Source organism: Amblyraja radiata, chromosome 6, assembly GCF_010909765.2.
Source record: "Amblyraja radiata isolate CabotCenter1 chromosome 6, sAmbRad1.1.pri, whole genome shotgun sequence".
Classification (NCBI taxonomy): domain Eukaryota; kingdom Metazoa; phylum Chordata; class Chondrichthyes; order Rajiformes; family Rajidae; genus Amblyraja; species Amblyraja radiata.
In genome coordinates this window covers 5,403,131-5,422,716 of record NC_045961.1, presented here as the reverse complement: position 1 = coordinate 5,422,716, position 19,586 = coordinate 5,403,131, and the positions used below count along the sequence as shown (strand labels likewise).

At 46.0% G+C, this 19,586-nt stretch overlaps 1 protein-coding gene across 1 annotated transcript in view; it reads left to right on the top strand.

Annotated features, from left to right (window-relative positions):
• Positions 1-18,830, top strand: part of rsf1 (remodeling and spacing factor 1) — a 73,292-nt gene extending 54,462 nt beyond the window's left edge. The window contains exons 7-12 of the mRNA XM_033022147.1: positions 663-848; positions 2,293-2,397; positions 7,467-7,546; positions 11,910-11,964; positions 15,782-15,867; positions 18,707-18,830. Of these exons, the coding sequence (XP_032878038.1) occupies positions 663-848; positions 2,293-2,397; positions 7,467-7,546; positions 11,910-11,964; positions 15,782-15,867; positions 18,707-18,815 (621 nt within the window). The 3' untranslated portion in view covers positions 18,816-18,830. The remainder of the gene's footprint in view (positions 1-662; positions 849-2,292; positions 2,398-7,466; positions 7,547-11,909; positions 11,965-15,781; positions 15,868-18,706) is intronic.
• The last annotated feature ends 756 nt before the right edge of the window (positions 18,831-19,586 follow it).

The window sequence follows — 19,586 nt, the reverse complement described above, 5'->3', positions numbered from 1 at the left end:
GAGGGGGGTGGGAGAGTAGAGAGGAGGGGGGGAGGGAGGGAGGTGGAGGAGAGGGGGTTGGAGAAGGGGAGAGGGGGTGGCGGAAGGAAGAAGGGGGGGAGACAGAGTAGAGGGGAGAGATGAGGTGGGGAGAGAGGATGGGGGGTAGAGAGGTCCCTCGGCGGCCAATCAGGCGCAGTCTCCGAGGGGCGTGGCGGCCAATCGCCGACCAGCTTCCTTTACTGAAGCAGAAGATGGCTGCTGATGGGGAGTGGGAGAGAGAGAGCGCGCGAGAGAGGGAGGGAGAGAAAGAGAGAGAGAGAGTGAGAGAGAATGACAGAGAGAGAGAGAAAGAGAAAGAAAGAACGAGATATAGAGCGATTCTAACCCCTTAACGTTTCCCCAGGCCATTGGGAAACGTTGCTACCAAATGTCACTCCGTCAACCCGCGCACTCAGAGTAACATTTTTAATTTTCAAATGTTGGCACGTATGTCTACCCCATTACGGACATTGGACGTCTGACGAAATGATGCATCACAGAGCTGAGAACTGTATTCTCTCCATTGACCATGAGGCTAACTTGATTGTATCTGTGTATGGTGTGTGATCTGTGTGGATGGCTTGCGAAGCTCTACCTCGGGACATGTGGCAATAATGAGACCTAAACCCACTTCTGCGCAGCGCAAGGCTAAAGCCAATCGAAGGGCCAGGTGGACCAAATCGAGGGGCAGGCGTAGACAGGAGGAGTCGAGTGAGGAGAGCGAGAGTGACCAAGATGACGAGGAAGCAGATGAAGCCGGTGAAGGGAAGCCAGCAGAAGATGATGAGCCCTGTAAAAAATGTGGCTTGTCCAACCACCCCGAACTGGTAGGCAACAATTATCAACAAGCGGCTGATTTTTGTCTTTGTATTCTTCCAAGATTGTGCTTTCAGAAAGATATTTCCAATATGGAAAACAGAGGGTGGCACGGTGACGCAGCAGGTGTAATTGCTGCCTCACAGTGCCAGGTCCCGGGTTCGGTCCTGACCTCGGGTGTTTCCATGCTCGTCCTGTGACCACGTGAGTTTCCTCCCACAACCCAAAGAAGTGCGGGTCAGTAGGTAACTTTGCCCTCTGTAAATTACCTCGAATGTATTGGTTAAGAAAGAACTGCAGATGCTGGAAAAATCGAAGGTAGGCAAAAATGCTGGAGAAACTTGGCGGGTGAGAGTGTGAGTCCCACCGCAAATTGGAGGAGCAGCACCTCATATTTCGCTTGGGTAGTTTACACCCCATTGACTTCTCCAATTTCAGGTAGTCCTTGCTTTCTCCCTCCTTCCCCTCCCCTTCCCAGCTCTCCCACCGCCCACTGTCTCCGCCTCTTCCTTTCTTCTTCCCGCCCCCCCCACCCACATCAGTCTGAAGAAGGGTCTCGACCCGAAACGTCACTGATTGCTAAATAGTTTTCTTCAAGTAATAATCTTCACCAATTGATATAGATCATAAGTGATAGGAGCAGAATTTGGCCATTCGCCCCGTCTACTCCGCCATTCAATCACGGCTGATCTATCCTTCGCTCCATAGATGATTCCTTCGCTCCATAGATGCTGCTGCACCCGCTGAGTTTCTCCAGCAATTTTGTGTACCTACGGCTGATCTATCGCTCCCTCCTAACCCCATTCTCCTGCCTTCTCCCCATAACCTCTGACACCCGTACTAATCAAGAATCTATCTATCTCTGCCTTAAATATATCCACTGACTTGACCTCCACAGTCTGTGGCAAAGAATTCCACAGATTCACCACCCTCTGACTAAAGAAATTTCTCCTCATCTCCTTCCTAAAAGAACGTCCTTTAATTCTGAGGCTGTGATCTCTAGTCCTAGACTCCCCCACTAGTGGAAACATCAATAGACAATTGACAATAGGTGCAGGAGTAGGCCATTCGGCCCTTCGAGCTAGCACTGTCATTCACTGTTGTCATGGCTGATCATCCCCAATCAGTACCCCTCATCTACATCCTCACCACATCCACTCTATCCAAGCCTTTCATTATTCTGTAAGTTTCAATGAGGCCCCCTCCCTCATCCTTCTAAACTCCAATGAGTACAGGCTCAAACGCTCATCATATGATAATATCGTATAGGGATCAGTTTCCTTGATGTCTCACACTCGCAGTCTACACTTGCGTACCGAGTCGGGGTGTGTGTGTGACTTGGAAGGAAAGCGGGTGATGGTGTTAGCATGTGGCGGCTTCCCTTGTCCTCCAGGTGGGTGTGGGACGAGCTGTTGGAAGACTCGAGCGATTAATAGTGATCTTTCTTTTTCCAAGATTCTCTTGTGTGACTTCTGCGACAGTGGCTACCATACAGCATGCCTTCGGCCTCCGCTGATGACCATCCCAGATGGTGAATGGTTCTGCCCTCCTTGCCAACATGTAAGTATCTGCCACTGCATGAGGGACAAGAGTTGGAATTTGCGTGAGGCCTCCGTTAGCATCCATTCTCTCCATTAGAAACATAGAAACATAGAAAATAGATGCAGGATGAGGCCATTCGGCCCTTCGAGCCAGCACCACCATTCATTGTTCACAAACATAATTCTGTTTAAAAAGGTACAAAAACACTTTTTTTAAAGGATATTGCGATGAGGATAGGTGATTGTTAGTGGGATATTTGTTATACTGATTGTATTGGGAAGGGTAATTATAGGGTGATGGGTTGTATATATGACTAAGATACTGTATAGTGTATATGAGGGTTTTTTCTTTTATTTTTAATTTTTCTCTCTTTCTTGTATGGCTTTGTAAATATTTGATTAGTGTATAAATGTAAATAATTTGGTGTACATATAGCTGCTGGTGTACATATAGCTGCTAAATTTGTATAAGATAATTATAAACAGTTGAATAAGGAGTGGGAGTTAATAAGCTTTGGCTTCTTCCTGCTCCTTTTCGGACACATACGATTTCATTTATTTATAGATATATATTTATGACACTTTATAAATATACTTGTTTTGTTTTTTGTATGCTGTTTCACACTTACCATATAACCATATAACAATTACAGCACGGAAACAGGCCATCTCGACCCTTCTAGTCCGTGCCGAACACGTATTCTCCCCTAGTCCCATATACCTGCGCTCAGACCATAACCCTCCATTCCTTTCCCGTCCATATAACTATCCAATTTATTTTTAAATGATAAAAACGAACCTGCCTCCACCACCTTCACTGGAAGCTCATTCCACACAGCTACCACTCTCTGAGTAAAGAAGTTCCCCCTCATGTTACCCCTAAACTTCTGTCCCTTAATTCTCAAGTCACTTGCTTTTTATTCTTTTATTCGGCTCGAAATAAAGAATTAAATAAATAAATAACTAGACTGTGATCATGGCTGATCGTCCCCTATCAATAACCCGTGCCTGCCTTCTCCCCATATCCCTTGACTGCACTAGCCCCTAGAGCTCCATCTAACTCTCTCTTAAATCCATCCAGTGACTTGGCCTCCACTGCCCTCTGTGGCAGGGAATTCCACAAATTCACAATTCTCTGGGTGAAAAAGTTTTTGCTCACCTCAGTCTTAAATGACCTCCCCTTCGAGCCAGCACCGTCATTCACTGTTATCATGGATGATCATCCCCAATCAGTACCCCTCATCCACATCCTCACCACATCCACTCTATCCAGGCCTGTACTCGCTGGAGTTTAGTCTTTATTCTAAGACTGTGGCCCCTGGTTCTGGACTCGCCCAACATTGGGAACATTTTTCCTGCATCGCGCTTGTCCAGTCCTTTTATAATTTTATATGTTTCTATAAGAACCCCCCACATCCTTCTAAACTCCAGTGAATACAAGCCTAGTCTTTTCAATCTTTTCTCATGTGACAGTCCCGTCATCCCAGGGATCAATCTCGTGAACCTACTCTGCACTGCCTCAATCACAAGGATGTCCTTCCTCAAATTAGGAGACCAAAACTGTACACATTGTGGCAGCACCTGGTGGCAAGCCACGGGCACAGCGAACCCTCGGCTTTGGAAGGAGGCGTCTCGGTGTGGGAGGCACTAGTCACAGGGTTTTTACCTGAGTGGGTATTTAAGCTCGTGGGCCAATGAGGAGTAGGGAGCAGTACTGTAACAGATTTAAATACGTCTCGTTCACACAACTTGTGTTCCGCTTGGTTTTTGGCTGGTGTCCTGCGAGTCCCCGCTACACTGGATCATGTCGGGGTCCAGAGCCGAAGGTTCGTTGTGGCCCTAGCTTGCCACCAGGTGCCGCAACTCCATAGCAATGTAACATATCACATTCTTCCCAGCTGTTATCAGGCAAACAGAATCATTCTACCACAATCGGAGAGCATTACTGAACTACTATCTACCTCTTTGGTGACCCTCGGACTATCCTTGATCGGACTTTGCTGGCTTTACCTTGCAATAAACATTATTCCCATACCATGTACCTATACACTGTAATTGGCTCGATTGTAATCATGTATTGTATTTCTGCTGACTGGTTGGCACGCAACAAAAGCTTTTCACGTGACAATAAACTAAACTAACTAACTAAAATGTGGGAGAAATAGAAACATAGAAAATAGGCGCCGGAGTAGGACATTCGGCCTTTCGAGCCAGCATCGCCATTCAATATGATCATGGCTGATCATCCAAAATCAGTACCCCGTTCCAGCTTTTTCCCCATATCCCTTGAGCTATATCTAACTCTCCAGAACAAGGGGTCACAGTTTAAGGATAAGGGGGAAATCTTTTAGGACCGAGATGAGAAAAACATTTTTCACACAGAGAGTGGTGAATCTTTGGAATTCTCTGCCACAGAAGGTAGTTGAGGCCAATTCATTGGCTATATTTAAGAGGGAGTTAGATGTGGCCCTTGTGGCTAAAGGGATCAGGGGGTATGGAGAGAAGGCAGGTACAGGATACTGAGTTGGATGATCAGCCATGATCATATTGAATGGCGGTGCAGGCTCGAAGGGCCGAATGGCCTACTCCTGCACCTAATTTCTATGTTTCTATGTTTCTAAACATTCAGTGTATTGGCCTCCACTGCCTTCTGTGACAGAGAATTCCACAGATTCACAACTCTCTGGGTGAAAACATTTTCCCTCCTCTCGGTCCTAAATGGCCTACCCCTTATTCTTAAACTGTGACCCCTGGTTCTGGAATCCCCCAACATGGGGAACATTTTTCCTGCATCTACCCTGTTCAATCCTCTAAGAATTTTATATTTTCTATAAGATCCACTCTCATCCTCCTAAATTCCAGCGAATACAAGCCCAGTCGATCCATTCTTTCATTATATGTCAGTCCCGCCATCCCGGGAATTTAGCAATAATGTCTTCCTCAAATTAGGAGACCAAAATTGTGCAAAGTGGATAACCTGACATGTATCCACATTATAGTGCATCTGCCATGCATTTACCCACACACCCAACCTATCCAAGTCACCCTGCAGCCTCATAGCATCCTCATCGCAGCTCACACTGCCACCCGGCTATGTGTCCTCCGCAAACTTAAAGAGATGTTACATTTTATTCCCTCGTCTAAATCATTGATATATGTTGTAAACAATTGGGATCCCAGCACGGAGCCTTGTGGCACCCCACTAGTCACTGCCTGCCATTCTGAAAAGGACACTTTAATTCCTACTCTTTGCTTCCTGTCTGCCAACCAGTTCTCTATCCATGTCAATACCCTACCCCCACCACCATGTGCTCTAATTTTGCACACTAATCTCTTGTGTGGGACATTGTCAAAAGCTTTTTGAAAGTCCAGATACACCACATCCACTGGCTCTCCCTTATCCATTCTACTTGTTACATCCTCAAAAAATTACAGAAGATTAGTCAAGCATGATTTCCCCATCATAAATCCATGCTGACTTGGACCAATCCCGTCACTGCTTTCCAAATGCGCTGCTATAACATCTTTAATAATCGACTCCAGCATCTTCCCCTCTACCGATGTAAGGCTAACTGGTCAATAATTCCCCGTTTTCTCTCTCCCTCCTTTCTTAAAAAGTGGGGTTGCATTGGCTACCCTCCAGTCCACAGGAACTGATCCAGAGTCGAGAGAACATTGGTAAATGATCACCAATGCATGCACGATTTCTAGGGCCACCTCCTTGAGTACTCTGGGATGCAGACCATCAGGCCCTGTGGATTTATCTGCCTTCAGTCCCAACCGTTTACCTAACACCATTTCCTGACTAATGTGGATTCCCTTCAGTTCCTCCCTCCCATTAGATCCTCGGTCCCCTAGTATTTCCGGGAGATTGTTTGTGTCTTCCCTAGTGAAGACAGAACCAAAGTACTCGTTTAACTGTTCTGCCTAGACTTCACCGATACCGCGCACACAGAGTTGCCACGTTTCTGGCGCCTACACAAGGTTTTAAAGTTCTGAAGAGTGCAGAGTCTTTTCTTGGCCTTAAAGGCCCGTTGCCACGGCGACACTGATCCTCTCCTCCTTCCGCCGCCATTTTGAAGACGGCCCTTGTTCCGGCGTCCGTCGCCAACTCCCTTCACCCTCCTCCCCGCTTCCTAGTCTTCAGGGTTGAGCAGGAGTTGGTGGGGGGTGGGGGGGGTGGGGGGGGGGAGTGGGAGACGGGGGTGGTGCAGGAGACGAGGCTCGGATGTCTCCAGGTGGGTTCCCGGTTCCACGGCGTAGTAGAAACATAGACAATAGGTGCAGGAGGTGGCCAATCGGTCCTTCGAGCCAACACCGCCATTCAATATGATCATTGGTGATCATCCCCAATCAGTACCCCGTTCCTGCCTTCTCCCCATATCCCCTGACTCCGCTATTTTTAAGAGCCCTATCTAGTCTCTCTTGAAAGCATCCAGAGAACCGGCCTCCACCGCCCTCTGAGGCAGAGAATTCCACAGACTCACAACTCTCTGTGAGAAAAAGTGTTTCCTCGTCTCCGTTCTAAATGGCTTACTCCTCATTCTTACTCATTATCCCTTGATTCCACTAGCCCCTAGAGCTCTATCTAACTCTCTCTTAAATCCATCCAGTGATTTGGCCTCCACTGCCCTCTGTGGCAGGGAATTCCACAAATTCACAACACTCTGGGTGAAAAAAAATGTCTCACCTCATTCTTAAATGGCCTCCCCTTTATTCTAAGACTGTGGCCCCTGGTTCTGGACTCGCCCAACATTGGGAACATTTTTCCTGCATCTAGCTTGTCCAGTCCTTTTATAATTTTATATGTTTCTATAAGATTCCCCCTCATCCTTCTAAGGAGATCCCCCTCATCCTTCTAAGTAGTGGAGAACCTAGCCTGCTAGAAAGGTGTGGCCACAGCTCACTGGGAGCTTGTCACCACAAATATTAGTCATGGAAAGAGTTTAGTTTATTGTCACATCTGCCGAGGTACAGTGAAAGGCTTTTGTTGCATGCTGGTGAGCAATCGGCATTCACCTGTAAATGGGGTTGAATGTATGACTGCAATTAAAACTTTCTTTTTACATTCATTTCCTTTGCCTGCAGAAATTTCTGTGCGACAAACTAGAAGAACGGTTGGAAAACATAGATATGATGATAAAAAAGAAGGAAAGAGCTGAGAGAAGGTAACAAAATAAAATCCGGCCTGCATTTTTGAGACGTGCTTGCAATTTTACTTATCACAATAGACAATAGGTGCAGGAGTAGGCCAATCGGCCCTTCGAGCCAGCAACGCCATTCAATGTGATCATGGCTGATCATCCCCAATCAGTACCCCGTTCCTGCCTTCTCCCCATATCCCCTGACTCCGCTATTTTTAAGAGCCCTATCTAGCTCTCTCTTGAAAGCATCCAGAGAACCTGCCTCCACTTCCCTCTGAGGCAGAGAATTCCACAGACTCGCCACTCTCTGTGAGAAAAAGTTCCTCGTCTCCGTTCTAAATGGCTTACTCCTTATTCTTAATGCTTAATCCTTATGCTGTTGTTACAATTCAAAATCGGGTGAGGCAATTTGCCGTAGTCTGCTTGGAATTTACCCTGGCGTTCCTGGTTCTCCAATCTTGCCTTATTTCATTTATTCCTACCTTTTTGGTTTTGCAACTGTTGCGGCTCTTTGGTTTGTCAAGAGTCAAGTTAAGAGTGGTTTATTTTCTGGTTTAGTTTCGGGACACAGCATGGAATCAGGCCCTTCGGCCCACCGATTCCCTGCTGACCACACTGATGCTACACTACACCCATTAGGGGCAATGTACAATGATACCAGGCCAATTAATGTACAAACCTGTACGTCCTTGGAATGTGGGAGGAAACCGGAGATCCTGGAGTAAACCCACGCAGGTCCTGGGAGAACGTGCAAACTCCGTACAGACAGCATCACGTAGTCGGGGTCGAACAGGAGTCTCTGGCGCGGTGAGGCAGCAACTCTACCGCTGCCCCACCGTGTGGTTGGAGTTGGGAGAGAGGGAGTCGTCGAGAATCTGGATGAGCTTGTGCCTGCAGTTGAAATTTGGAGTTCATAAACAGTTTGGCACGGGGACAAAAGGACACAAAGTGCTGGAGTAACTCACGGAGTCTGGCAGCATCTCTGGAGAACATGGATAGTGACGTGTGGGGTCAGGACCCCTCTTCAGATCTTAGTCTCCCGTTATCCAGAGATGCTACCTGACTCACTGAATTACTCGAAAACTTTGTGCCCTTTTGTGCGAACCAACATCTGCAGTAACTTGTTTTTACATGGAATAGGAACAGGCCTTTCCGGTAAACCTCTTAGGCTCCCTCTTCTAAGTCTCCACGGCCTTCTTAGAATAGGGCGACCAGAACTGCACACCAAAATACAGCCTAACCAAAGTACTTTAGAAGATAGACGCAAAATGCTGGAAGTAACTCGGCGGGACAGGCAGCATCTCTGGAGAGAAGGAATGGCTGACGTTTCGGGTCGAGACCCTTCGTCTGAAGAAAGACTGGATAGACTCGACTTGTACTCGCTAGAATTTAGTAGACTGAGGGGGGTTCTTGTAGAAACTTACAAAATTCTTAAGGGGTTGGACAGGCTAGATGCAGGAAGATTATTCCCGATGTTGGGGAAGTCCAGGACAAGGGGTCACAGTTTAAGGATAAACGGGAAATCCTTTAGGACCGAGATGAGAAAAACTTTTTTCACATAGAGAGTGGTGAATCTCTGGAACTCTCTGCCACAGAAGGTAGTTGAGGCAAGTTCATTGGCTATATTTAAGAGGGAGTTAGATGTGGCCCTTGTGGCTAAAGGGATCAGGGGGTATGGAGAGAAGGCAGGTACAGGATACTGAGTTGGTTGATCAGCCATGATCATATTGAATGGCGGTGCAGGCTCGAAGGGCCGAATGGCCTACTCCTGCACCTATTTTCTATGTTTCTATGAAATGTCACCCATTCCTTCTCTCCAGAGATGCTGCCTGTCCCGCCGAGTTACTCCCAGCATTTTGTGTCCATCTTCCGTGTAAACCAGGATCCGCAAAGTTATAGAACTGTGACATAACTTGAGCCTTGTACGCATATGCCCCAACCTAAGAAGACAAGTATACCATAGGCCTTCTTTACCACTCTCTCAATTGTGTTGTCACTTGCACAGAGCTGCGATCTAGAGCCCAAGAGAGAATGGGAGTGTCTTTATGTTAATTGTTTACTATGTCGATGCAGTGGTTTTAGTGTAGCTCACTATAGAGATACAGCGTGGAAACAGGCCCTTTGGCCCACCGAGTACGCACTGACCAGCGATCCCCGCACACTAACCTACACACACTAGGGACAATTTCACACATATACCAAACCAATGAACCTATAAACCTGTACGTCTTTGGAGTGTGGGAGGAAACCGAAGATCTCGGAGAAAACCCACGCGGTCACGGGGAGAACGTACAAACCTCCGTGCAGACAGCACCCGTAGTCAGGAACGAGCCCGGGTCTCCGGCGCTGAAAGCGCTGTAAGGCAACAACTCTACCGCTGCACCACCATTTCTGAGCTGTTTTATTCTTTATCAGCAGCCTGTACCCCTATCCCTTACTAATGATGAGGACGGTATGAACAAGTAAATGTTTAAAAATATACAGTCTCTGAATTTTAAAGGCTAAAACAACACGCTGTTAAAATTTCCAACAAATAACAAAATGCAGTGAACGTAATGACTTGGCTTTCCCCTGGGAGCCAGTGTCTCCGACTCATGTGAATGGGGCCTGTCCTGCCTGCACTAGGTTTAACCTGGCATAGTTCCCAGCCTGAGAGCTGAGAGATCTTCTGAGGGTTGTGCTACTGTGAATGCCCGTGCTGAAGCTGGAACTTCCGTGGTGTGGGTGTCGGAAGGAACTATAGATGCTGGTTTAAACACAAGTGAGATGAGTAGAATTAGGCCATTCAACCCATCAAGTCCACTCCGCCATTCAATCATGGCTGATCTATCTCTCCTGCCTTCTTCCCATAACCTCTGACACCCGTACCAATCAAGAATCTATCCATCTCTGCCTTAAAAATATCCACTGACTTGGCCTCCACAACCTTCTGTGGCAAAGAATTCCACCCCCTGACTAAAGAAATTTCTCCTCATCTCCTGCCTAAAAGAACGTCCTTTAATTCTGAGGTTATGATCTCTAGTCCTAGACTCTCCCACTAATTGATAAATCCTCTTCACGTCCACTCTATCCAAGCCTTTCACTCTTCCGTATGTTTCAATTAGGTCCCCCCTCCCTCCCCTCATTCTTCTAAACTCCAGCGTATACAGGACAACATATAAGATTAAAGACAGGTAAAGATATATAAGACAGGTAAACATACAAGATTATTAAGGGTTTAGACATGCTTGAGGCAGGAAACATGTTCTCAATGTTGGGGGAGTCCAGAACCAGGGGCCACAGTTTAAGAAGGAGCAAGCCGTTTAGAACGGAGACGAGGAAACACTTTTTCTCACAGAGAGTGGTGAGACTGTGGAATTCTCCGCCTCCGAGGGCGGTGGAGGCCGGTTCTTGGTAAACTTTCAAGAAAGAGCTGGATAGGGCTCTCAAAGATAGCGGAGTCAGGGGTTATGGGGAGAAGGCAGGAACGGGGTACTGATTGTGGATGATCAGCTATGATCACGTTGAATAGCGATGCTGGCTCGAGGGGCCGAATGGCCTACTCCTGCACCTATTGTCTATTGTATCTTGTTTTCAGAGAGTTGGGTTGGTTTATTATGTACACATGTACCGAGGTACAGGGAAACACTTTGTTTTGCATTCTATCCAACCAGATCAAATAATACTACATAGGTTCACAATCAGGCCAAACTCAAGAGCTAAGGAGAAGATACAGAATGCAGAATGTAGTTCTCAGCATTAGTTCATAGTACAGGTATGATGAGCCGTATACCGCCGTTAAAGCAGTAGCCTTACACAATTATATACCCCATTTGTATTTGGAAATAAAATAGTCACTGTGACACCACAGAGTGCTGGGAGCAGATAATCACACAAGTCACTGTGGTAGAGTTGCGGCCTCACAGCACCGGAGTCACGGGACCGATCCTGACCACGGGTGCTGTCTGTACGGAGTTTGTACGTTCTCCCTGTGACTTGTGTGGGTTTTCTCCGCGTGCTCCGGCTTTCTCCCACATTCCAAAATCGTGCAGGTTTGTAGGTTAACCGGCTGCTGTAAATTGCCCTTGGCGTGAAGGGTAGTGCTAGTGTACGGGGTGATCGATGGTCGGCGCAGACACGTTGGGTCCTAGGGACTGTTTCCACGCTGTATCTCTAAACTAAACTGAACAAAAGTAACTTTAATGCTTTGGAGTAAAATACTTCCAGTTTTTGCAGTGATTGTGCAGACCTTTTCAAATGCTAAACATTCCATTCCTTTAAGTCCTTACAAACTTGGTATTGTCCTTCAGTGATTCAGAGTTTTTTTTAAAACATGGTTTACAAAATGTTGATTAGAACTGGATTTTAATATGACACAATGCTAAAATTGACGCACTTTCCATTGCAGGAAAGAGAGGCTGGCGTTTGTGGGAATTAATGTTGAAAATATCATTACTCCAAAAGTAAGTATATTTTAAGTATGGAAAGACCTGGTATTATTTCCAAAATATATCAATTACTTTGTACTTGGAAAAATATTGCGTGTGTTTATTGCATTTGCTTTCTGAGTTAGAATCTTGAGTAATAGACAGAAGGTGCAGGAGTAGGCCATTCGGCCCTTCGAGCCAGCACCGCCATTCAATGTGAACGTGGCTGATCATCCACAATCAGTAACCTGTTCCTGCCTCCTCCCCATATTCCCTGACTCCGCTATCTTTAAGAGCCCTATCCAGCTCTTTCTTGAAAGTTTACCGAGAACCGGTCTCCACCGCCCTCTGAGGCAGGGAATTCCACAGACTCACAACTCTCTGTGAGAAAAAGTGTTTCCTCGTCTCCGTTCTAAATGGTTTACCCCTTATTCTAAAACTGTGGCCCCTGGTTCTGGACTCCCCCAACATCAGGAACATGTAACAATATTTAAAAGTCCCGGGCAGGTATGCAGCGACTAGTGGGGGTGCCACAAGGCTCGGTGCTGGGACCCTAGTTCCTTACAATATATATTAATGATTTAGACAAGGAAATTGAAGGACCTTTTCCACTTAGGTGACTCTTTAGGCACCTACGACACCTGGCGACAACCTAAGACAGCACCTACAACAACCTACGACAGCAAATATTGTCGCCACTGTCACAGAAAATTTTTCAACGTGTTTACATTTTTTCGGCAGTCGCCTGTAGTCGCCTAAAAAAATTGCCTACGTGGGACAGGCCCTTAAATGTGACATCTCCAAATTTGCGGATGACACAAAGCTGGGTGGCAGTGTGAGCTGCAATGAGGATGCTACAAGGCTGCAGGGTGACTTGGATAGGTTGGATGTGGTCAGATGCATGGCAGATGCACTATAATGTGGGTAAATGTGAGGTTAGCCACTCTGGTGGCAAGAACAGGAAGGCAGATTATTATCTGAATCGTGTCAGATTGGGGAAAGGGGAGGTGCAACGAGACCTGTGTGGGCTTGTACATCAGTCACTGAAAGTAAGCATGTAGGTACAGCAGGCAGTGAAGAAAGCTAATGGCATGTTGGCCTTCATTGCAAGAGGATTTGAGTTTAGGAGCAAAGAGGTCTTACAGCAGTTGTATAGAGCCTTGGTGAGACAGCACCTAGAGTATTGTGTGCAATTTTGGTCTCCTAATTTGAGGAAGGACATTAATGCTATTGAGAAACTGCAGCTTAGGTTCACCAGGTTAATTCCTGCGATGGTGGGACTGACATATTATGAAAGAATGGGTCAACTGGGCTTGTATTCTCTGGAATTTAGGAGGATGAGAGGAGATCTTACAGAAACATATAAAATTCTTAAAGGATTGTACAGGCTAGATGCAAGAAAAATGTTCCCAATGTTGGGGGAGTCCTGAACCAGGGGCTACAGTTTAAGAATAAGGGGTCGGCCATTTAGGACTGAGATGAGGAAAAACATGTTCACCCAGAGAGTTGTGAATCTGTGGAATTCTCTGCCACAGAAGGCAGTGGAGGCCAATTCACTGGATGTTTTCAAGAGAGAATTGGATTTAGCTCTTAGGGCTAAAGGAATCAAGGGATATGGGGAGGAAGCAGGAACAGGGTACTGATTGTGGATGATCAGCCATGATCATAGTGAATGGTGGTGCTGGCTCGAAGGGCCGAATGGCCTACTCCTGCATCTATTTTTCTATGTTTCAATAAGGATAGGAACGGTTTCGAGGAACATGGGCCAAACGCTGGCTTGTGGGACAAGCATAGACGGGACATCTTGGGCTGAAGAGCCTGTTTCAGTGTAATATAACTCAATTTTAAAACTTTGTGTCTGAATTCTGAAGTTTAAAGCTCTGGATGCTTTCAAGAGAGAGCTAGATGGAGGTCTTAAAGATAGCGGAGTCAGGGGATATGGGAAGAAGGCAGGAACGGGGTACTGATTGTGGACGATCAGCCATGATCACATTGAATGGCGGTGCTGGCTCAAAGGGCCGAATAGCCTACTCCTGCACCTATTGTCTATTGTCTGAAGGTTAACGAAAAAAGTTTAAGTATTATGGCCCTGTCCCACTTTGCGATTTTTTTCGGCGACTGCGAGTGCCAGTGTCTGACGTCACCTGCCATCACAACACATGAAGGTTACACTGAAGTATGATAATCACATTGGAAATGAACTTATCTACAATAAATCTAAGAACCAAAAACTTGTTAAGAAATAAATTGTTTATTTAACGTCAGTGGCTTAAAAATAACATTATATTGAGAAACAACAATTCGTTTGATAAGAAAGGTTTAACTTCAACAAAAGTAACTGTATATATTTAACGGCATATTTCAAAGACCATCATACTGAAGCAAAAATGTTATTCAACAACAATTGTCAGATCTGACAATAACATTACAATTTACATCAACTCCAGTGAACTTCGACAAGACAAAAAGATCTTTATTTTTTCACCACACTAGAAAGAACATCATTTATGTACTTTTGTACTTCTCATTCTTTATGGGACTTAGCCCCTGGCTATCTTCAGCCAAATAATATAAAAGGGTCTGAAGAAGGGTCTCGACCTGAAACGTCGCCTATTTCCGCTCGATAGATGCTGCCTCACCCGCTGAGTTTCTCCAGCATTTTTTGTGTACCTTCGATTTTCCAGCATCTGCAGTTCCTTCTTAAATAAAAAGTTTTGAAAGTCGGCGCTTTGTCTACCCGCGTCACCGAGCGTCACCCGCAGGACAGCGTACGCCAGCGTGTGACAGGGCGCATGACATGATGAAACACCCAGATGTCGCCTGAAGATTTTGAACATTCCAAAATCCAGGGGCGACAGGGAGACACCGCGCGTCACTACATGCGCCACCCCACGTCACGCCGCGAGAATGTCGCCAGTGGGACAGGCCCTTTACTACTGACAGTGCGCAAATGGTCAGATGAAGGAGAGGGATTTAATTTTGACTTAAACTTTAACAGTTAACAGGAACAAGGACATTTTCTTAGTGACACGCTGTGTATTTTCTGAGTTCATCCAAAATGGTTAGTAGATGATTATATAGCTACATAATTCATTAAAAAAAAAAGATTAGTAGCTCCCAGAGGAAAATGAATACAGCACAGAAACAGGCTCTTCGGCCCGACTTGCCAAGGTGCTCCATCTACACTCTCCACATTTAGGCCTATAAATTTGGGGTTAGTGTAAATGTGTGGTTGAGGGCTGGCACGGCGATGGGCCAAAGGGCCTTTTCCCCATGCTGTATGTGTAGGCGAATAAAAAGATGTCTGGACAAGTTCAGGCTTGTCTGAAATGTTTATTAGCTTGCTGATGTTTACAGCACAGTCTGACTAAGAGAGGAAGGGATGTAATAAAAATGAACTGCATGAGCTGGTTTCTACCAAAGACAGGCACAAAATGCTGGAGTAACTTAGCAGGTCAGGCAGCATCCTTGGCGAAAATGGAAAAGCGATGGGTCGGGTCGGGTCTAAAGAAGGCTCCCGACCGGAAACGTCACCTATCCATCATGTTCTCCCGACCCACTGAGTTACTCCAGCATTTTTTTTTTTGGTAAAGTGAGGAAGGGGGAGGGGGATCGTGTCAGGATGGGAGTGGGTGTTGAGGGGGTTGGAGAAGAAATTGATTGGGGAGTTGAAGGGACAGAGGGAATGCTCTATAGAAAGTCCTCTAGTTTTCGTTCTTCCAGTCGCGGAGGATGCTGCCGTACGCAGCTGGAAAGGGCCATGAATCCCGTGTGAACGCTGTAATGGATGTGCGTGACCAACATAAAAACGCATTCCTGCAAGATGTTTTATTTATTTTTTTACATCTCTCAGGACTTAGTACCAGAAGAACCGGAAATAAAAGACCTGAAATCCTTGGACAGGCGATCAGGACGAACACGGAGATCCATTAATTATAGGTACGGTTTTCAATGCTTGTGCAAACGTCATTTACCGCAGAGTGTATCATCATATGTCATATCAATAAAGAATCATCATCATCATCATCGGTGCTTGAAGGAGCTGATGGCAGCCAAGGTAATTCCCACCTGATAACTCCAGGTATTTCCCACCTGATAACTCCAGGTACTTCCCACCTAGTAACCAAAGATCCTATAGCGGACAAGGTAGACCACTCCTGCTAAATGCAATGGGCTGACGTGTAGTACGCAACGGAGCGGAACGTGGGCCTTTTTTTCCATCCATTTCCGTATCCCGACTCGCAGTGTAATCAACGTTGCGGGGGAACAGTTTGTGTTAATAAATTAAAATTCTGAAAATGAGGAGAATATTTTTACCAAATAACTTTTATTTTTACGAGGATGTTACTGTAACCGGCTTCCGTCTCCGCACTAGTTATCTTTGCTCCGCTCTGGCGGGATCTTTGGCGCGGAGGCGGAGACGGAAGCCGGTTACGGATATGGGGCCGAAAATGACCCATGAATCTGCCCATGACCGTACTACATCTTTTTTGTCGAGTGATCTATTTTGCTCGCTATAGGATCTTTGCTAGTAAATCCAATCTGTACCACAAAATTGAGTGATCTCAGACTCTGTCCCGAATTCGGGTCCATTAAGGGCGACGCAGTGGCGCAGCGGGTAGACGCAGTGACCCGGGTTTGATCCTGGCCTTGTATGCTGTCTCTACGGAGTTTGCCCGTTCACCCGGGCGCTCCCACACTCTAAAGACGTGCAGATTTGTAAGTTAATTGGCTTCAGTTGAAAATTGTTCCTCGTGTCATAAGGCCATAAGGAATAGGAGTAGAATTAGGCCATTCGGCCCATCGAGTCTACTCCGCCATTCAATCATGGCTGATCTATCTCTCAATCCTAACCCCATTCTCCTGCCTTCTCTCCATTACCCGTACTGATCAGGAATCTATCTATCTCTGCAATGGAAGACCATTTCCCTCCTCAGATAAATAGTTCCATCATATCGTATCGTATCTGTCTCTGCTTTAAAAATATCCACTGACTTGGCCTCCACAGCAGACTGTGGCAAAGAATTCCACAGATTCAACACCCGCTGACTAAAGAAATTGCTCCTCATCTCCTTCCTAAAATAACGTTCTTTAATTCTGAGATGTTATGTATGACTAGTCCGAGACACTCTCACTAGAGGAATCATCCTCTCCACATCCACTCTTAAGCCGTTCACTATTCTGTAGTATGTAGGATACTGTTAGCGTACGGGGTGATCGCTGGTCGGCGCGGACTCGGTGGGCCGAAGGGCCCGTTTCCGTGATTCATCTCTAAAGTCCAAAAGTCTAAATCAATGCAAAGATTTGGATAATTAACTTGGGAGGGGGCTGCTTTGACACACTGGGTACACTGGGGATGTTTAGCTGTGCAAAAGCACTGCGGAGCTGCGGCAGACAGATCTCTGCCTTCGATCCGACATGCAATTTGTTTCCCCATTACACTGGTCAATTTCATGGACTGCCTCCCCTCTGAATGGGCACATTAAATACTCAGCATAAGACAATTACTGTTCAGTTTTAGAGATACAGCGCGGAAACTGGCCCGTAACGGCAATTTCTTAACTTTCCAATGTCCAACTTTTGATTGCCATTGCTACTCGGAGATGTAAAAGAGATATAGCTTACGCACTCGCAGATAGTTAAAAAACAATCTTCCAGTCATTATTTCTTGATTAAGTAATGCCCCTGTCCCACTTAGGAAACCTGAACGGAAACCTCTGGAGACTTTACGCCCCACCCAAGGTTTCCGTGCGGTTCCTGGAGGTTGCAGGCGGTTGCCGGTGGTTGCAGGTAGTGGAAGCAGGTAGGGAGACTGACAAAAACCTCCGGGAACCGCACGGAAACCTTGGAGGTCTCCAGAGGTTTCCGTTCAGGTTTCCTAAGTGGGACAGGGGCATTAGTAAGTAAGTTTATTTGCCAAGTATTCACATACAAGGAATTTGCCTTGGTGCTCCGCCCACAAGGAACAACATGACATACAGTGACAGTTACGGATGACTCAGAAAACATTAATAATAATAAAACATTAATGATAAAACACCATTGATCAAGCATGTGAACCAACAAAATACCAAATTGGTCCTCTATTAAAGTAGCACAAACAAAGAAGTGATTCGTATGAAGTATTTCTTATTCCAATACAAATTGTAGCTTTTTGTTCTTACTAACTTTCATCCGTGTCGTGGTGTCGTGGGGTAAAAACTATTGTCTCTTCCATCCCTCGAGGCCAAACTGACTGCCCACTCTCTGTGGCTACGCTAGCTTCCTCAGATGTAGACACACACACTTCTATATATCAAATCCCACCCATAAGCTTACAAAAAAGATACAGCTAGAAATATCTGGACACGGCTATAATATACTAACAGTAACTAACAAGCATAAATGGCCCCTTGGCCCACCTAGTCCGCACCGACCAACGATCCCTGTACGCCAACAGTATCCTACACTTACTGGGGATAATTTATAATTATTCCAAGGCTATGAATCCTCAGGCCTGTACGTCTTTGGAGTGTGGGGGGTGGGGGGGGGGGCGGAAACTGGAGCACCCGGAGAAAATCCACGCGGTCACAGGGAGAACGTACAAACTCTGTACAGACAGCACCCGTGGTCGGGATCGAACCCGGGTCCCCGGCGCTGCGATGGTTGTAAGGCAGCAACTCTACCGCTGTGTCACCTTGTCGCCCTTTGCTCTCATAACCTGAGACGTCGCTGGGTCGAGCTGTGGATTTATGATCAGTTCAGACGGTAAGCTTCAGTGCGAGCCTTTCTTCTGCAGGTTCGACGAATTTGATGACGCAATCGATGAAGCAATTCACGAAGACATACAGGAGGCAGAGGGCAAAGGTCAGAACCACGTTCACTTTTTGAAAGTCTTTCACGTTTAAATTTACAGTGGGCAAGTAAGCAATTGTTTTACTTGCCGCGAGGGGTTTGATTAGTCCGCATCGGGTGTCAGAGGTTATGGAGAGACGGCAGGAGAATGGGGTTAGGAGGGAGAGATAGATCAGCCATGATCGAAGGTGGAGTAGACTTGATGAGCCGAATGGGCCTAATTCTGCTCCTATCAATTATGACCTTATTTGGAGGATTGTGTGCAGTTCTGGTTGCTCCATTACAGGAAGGATATGGACGATTTGGGGAGGGTGCAGAAGAGGTTACCAGAATGCTGCCTGGGTTTAGAGGGATTTGCTGTTAGAAGAGGTTGGCCAAACTTGGTGTGTAGGAAGGAACTGATGCTGGCAGATGCTGGTTTATATCGAAGATGGATACAAAATAAAGGTTGAAAGGTTTATTTATTGTCACATACACCAATTGGTGTAGTGAAATTCAAGTTGCCATTGCAGCACATTAATAAGAATACAACATCACATTATAAATATTTTTGTTTTGTTTTTTGTATGTTGTTTCACCCTTGCTTTTTATTCTTTTATTCTGTTCGAAATAAATAATAAAATTAAAATAAAATTAAAAAACATAAAACATAAAAACATCCCCCCACAATGGTTCCCACTAGTCTAGTCTCCATCACCTTGTCCACCCATAGTCAGGCCTATTGAGGCCTCCGCAGTCGCCGCTATGGGGCCCGATGTTTCGGCCCTTCTCGCCGGGCGATGGTGCTCCGGCATCGGGAGATCCTTCTCAGCGGCTTGGAGTAT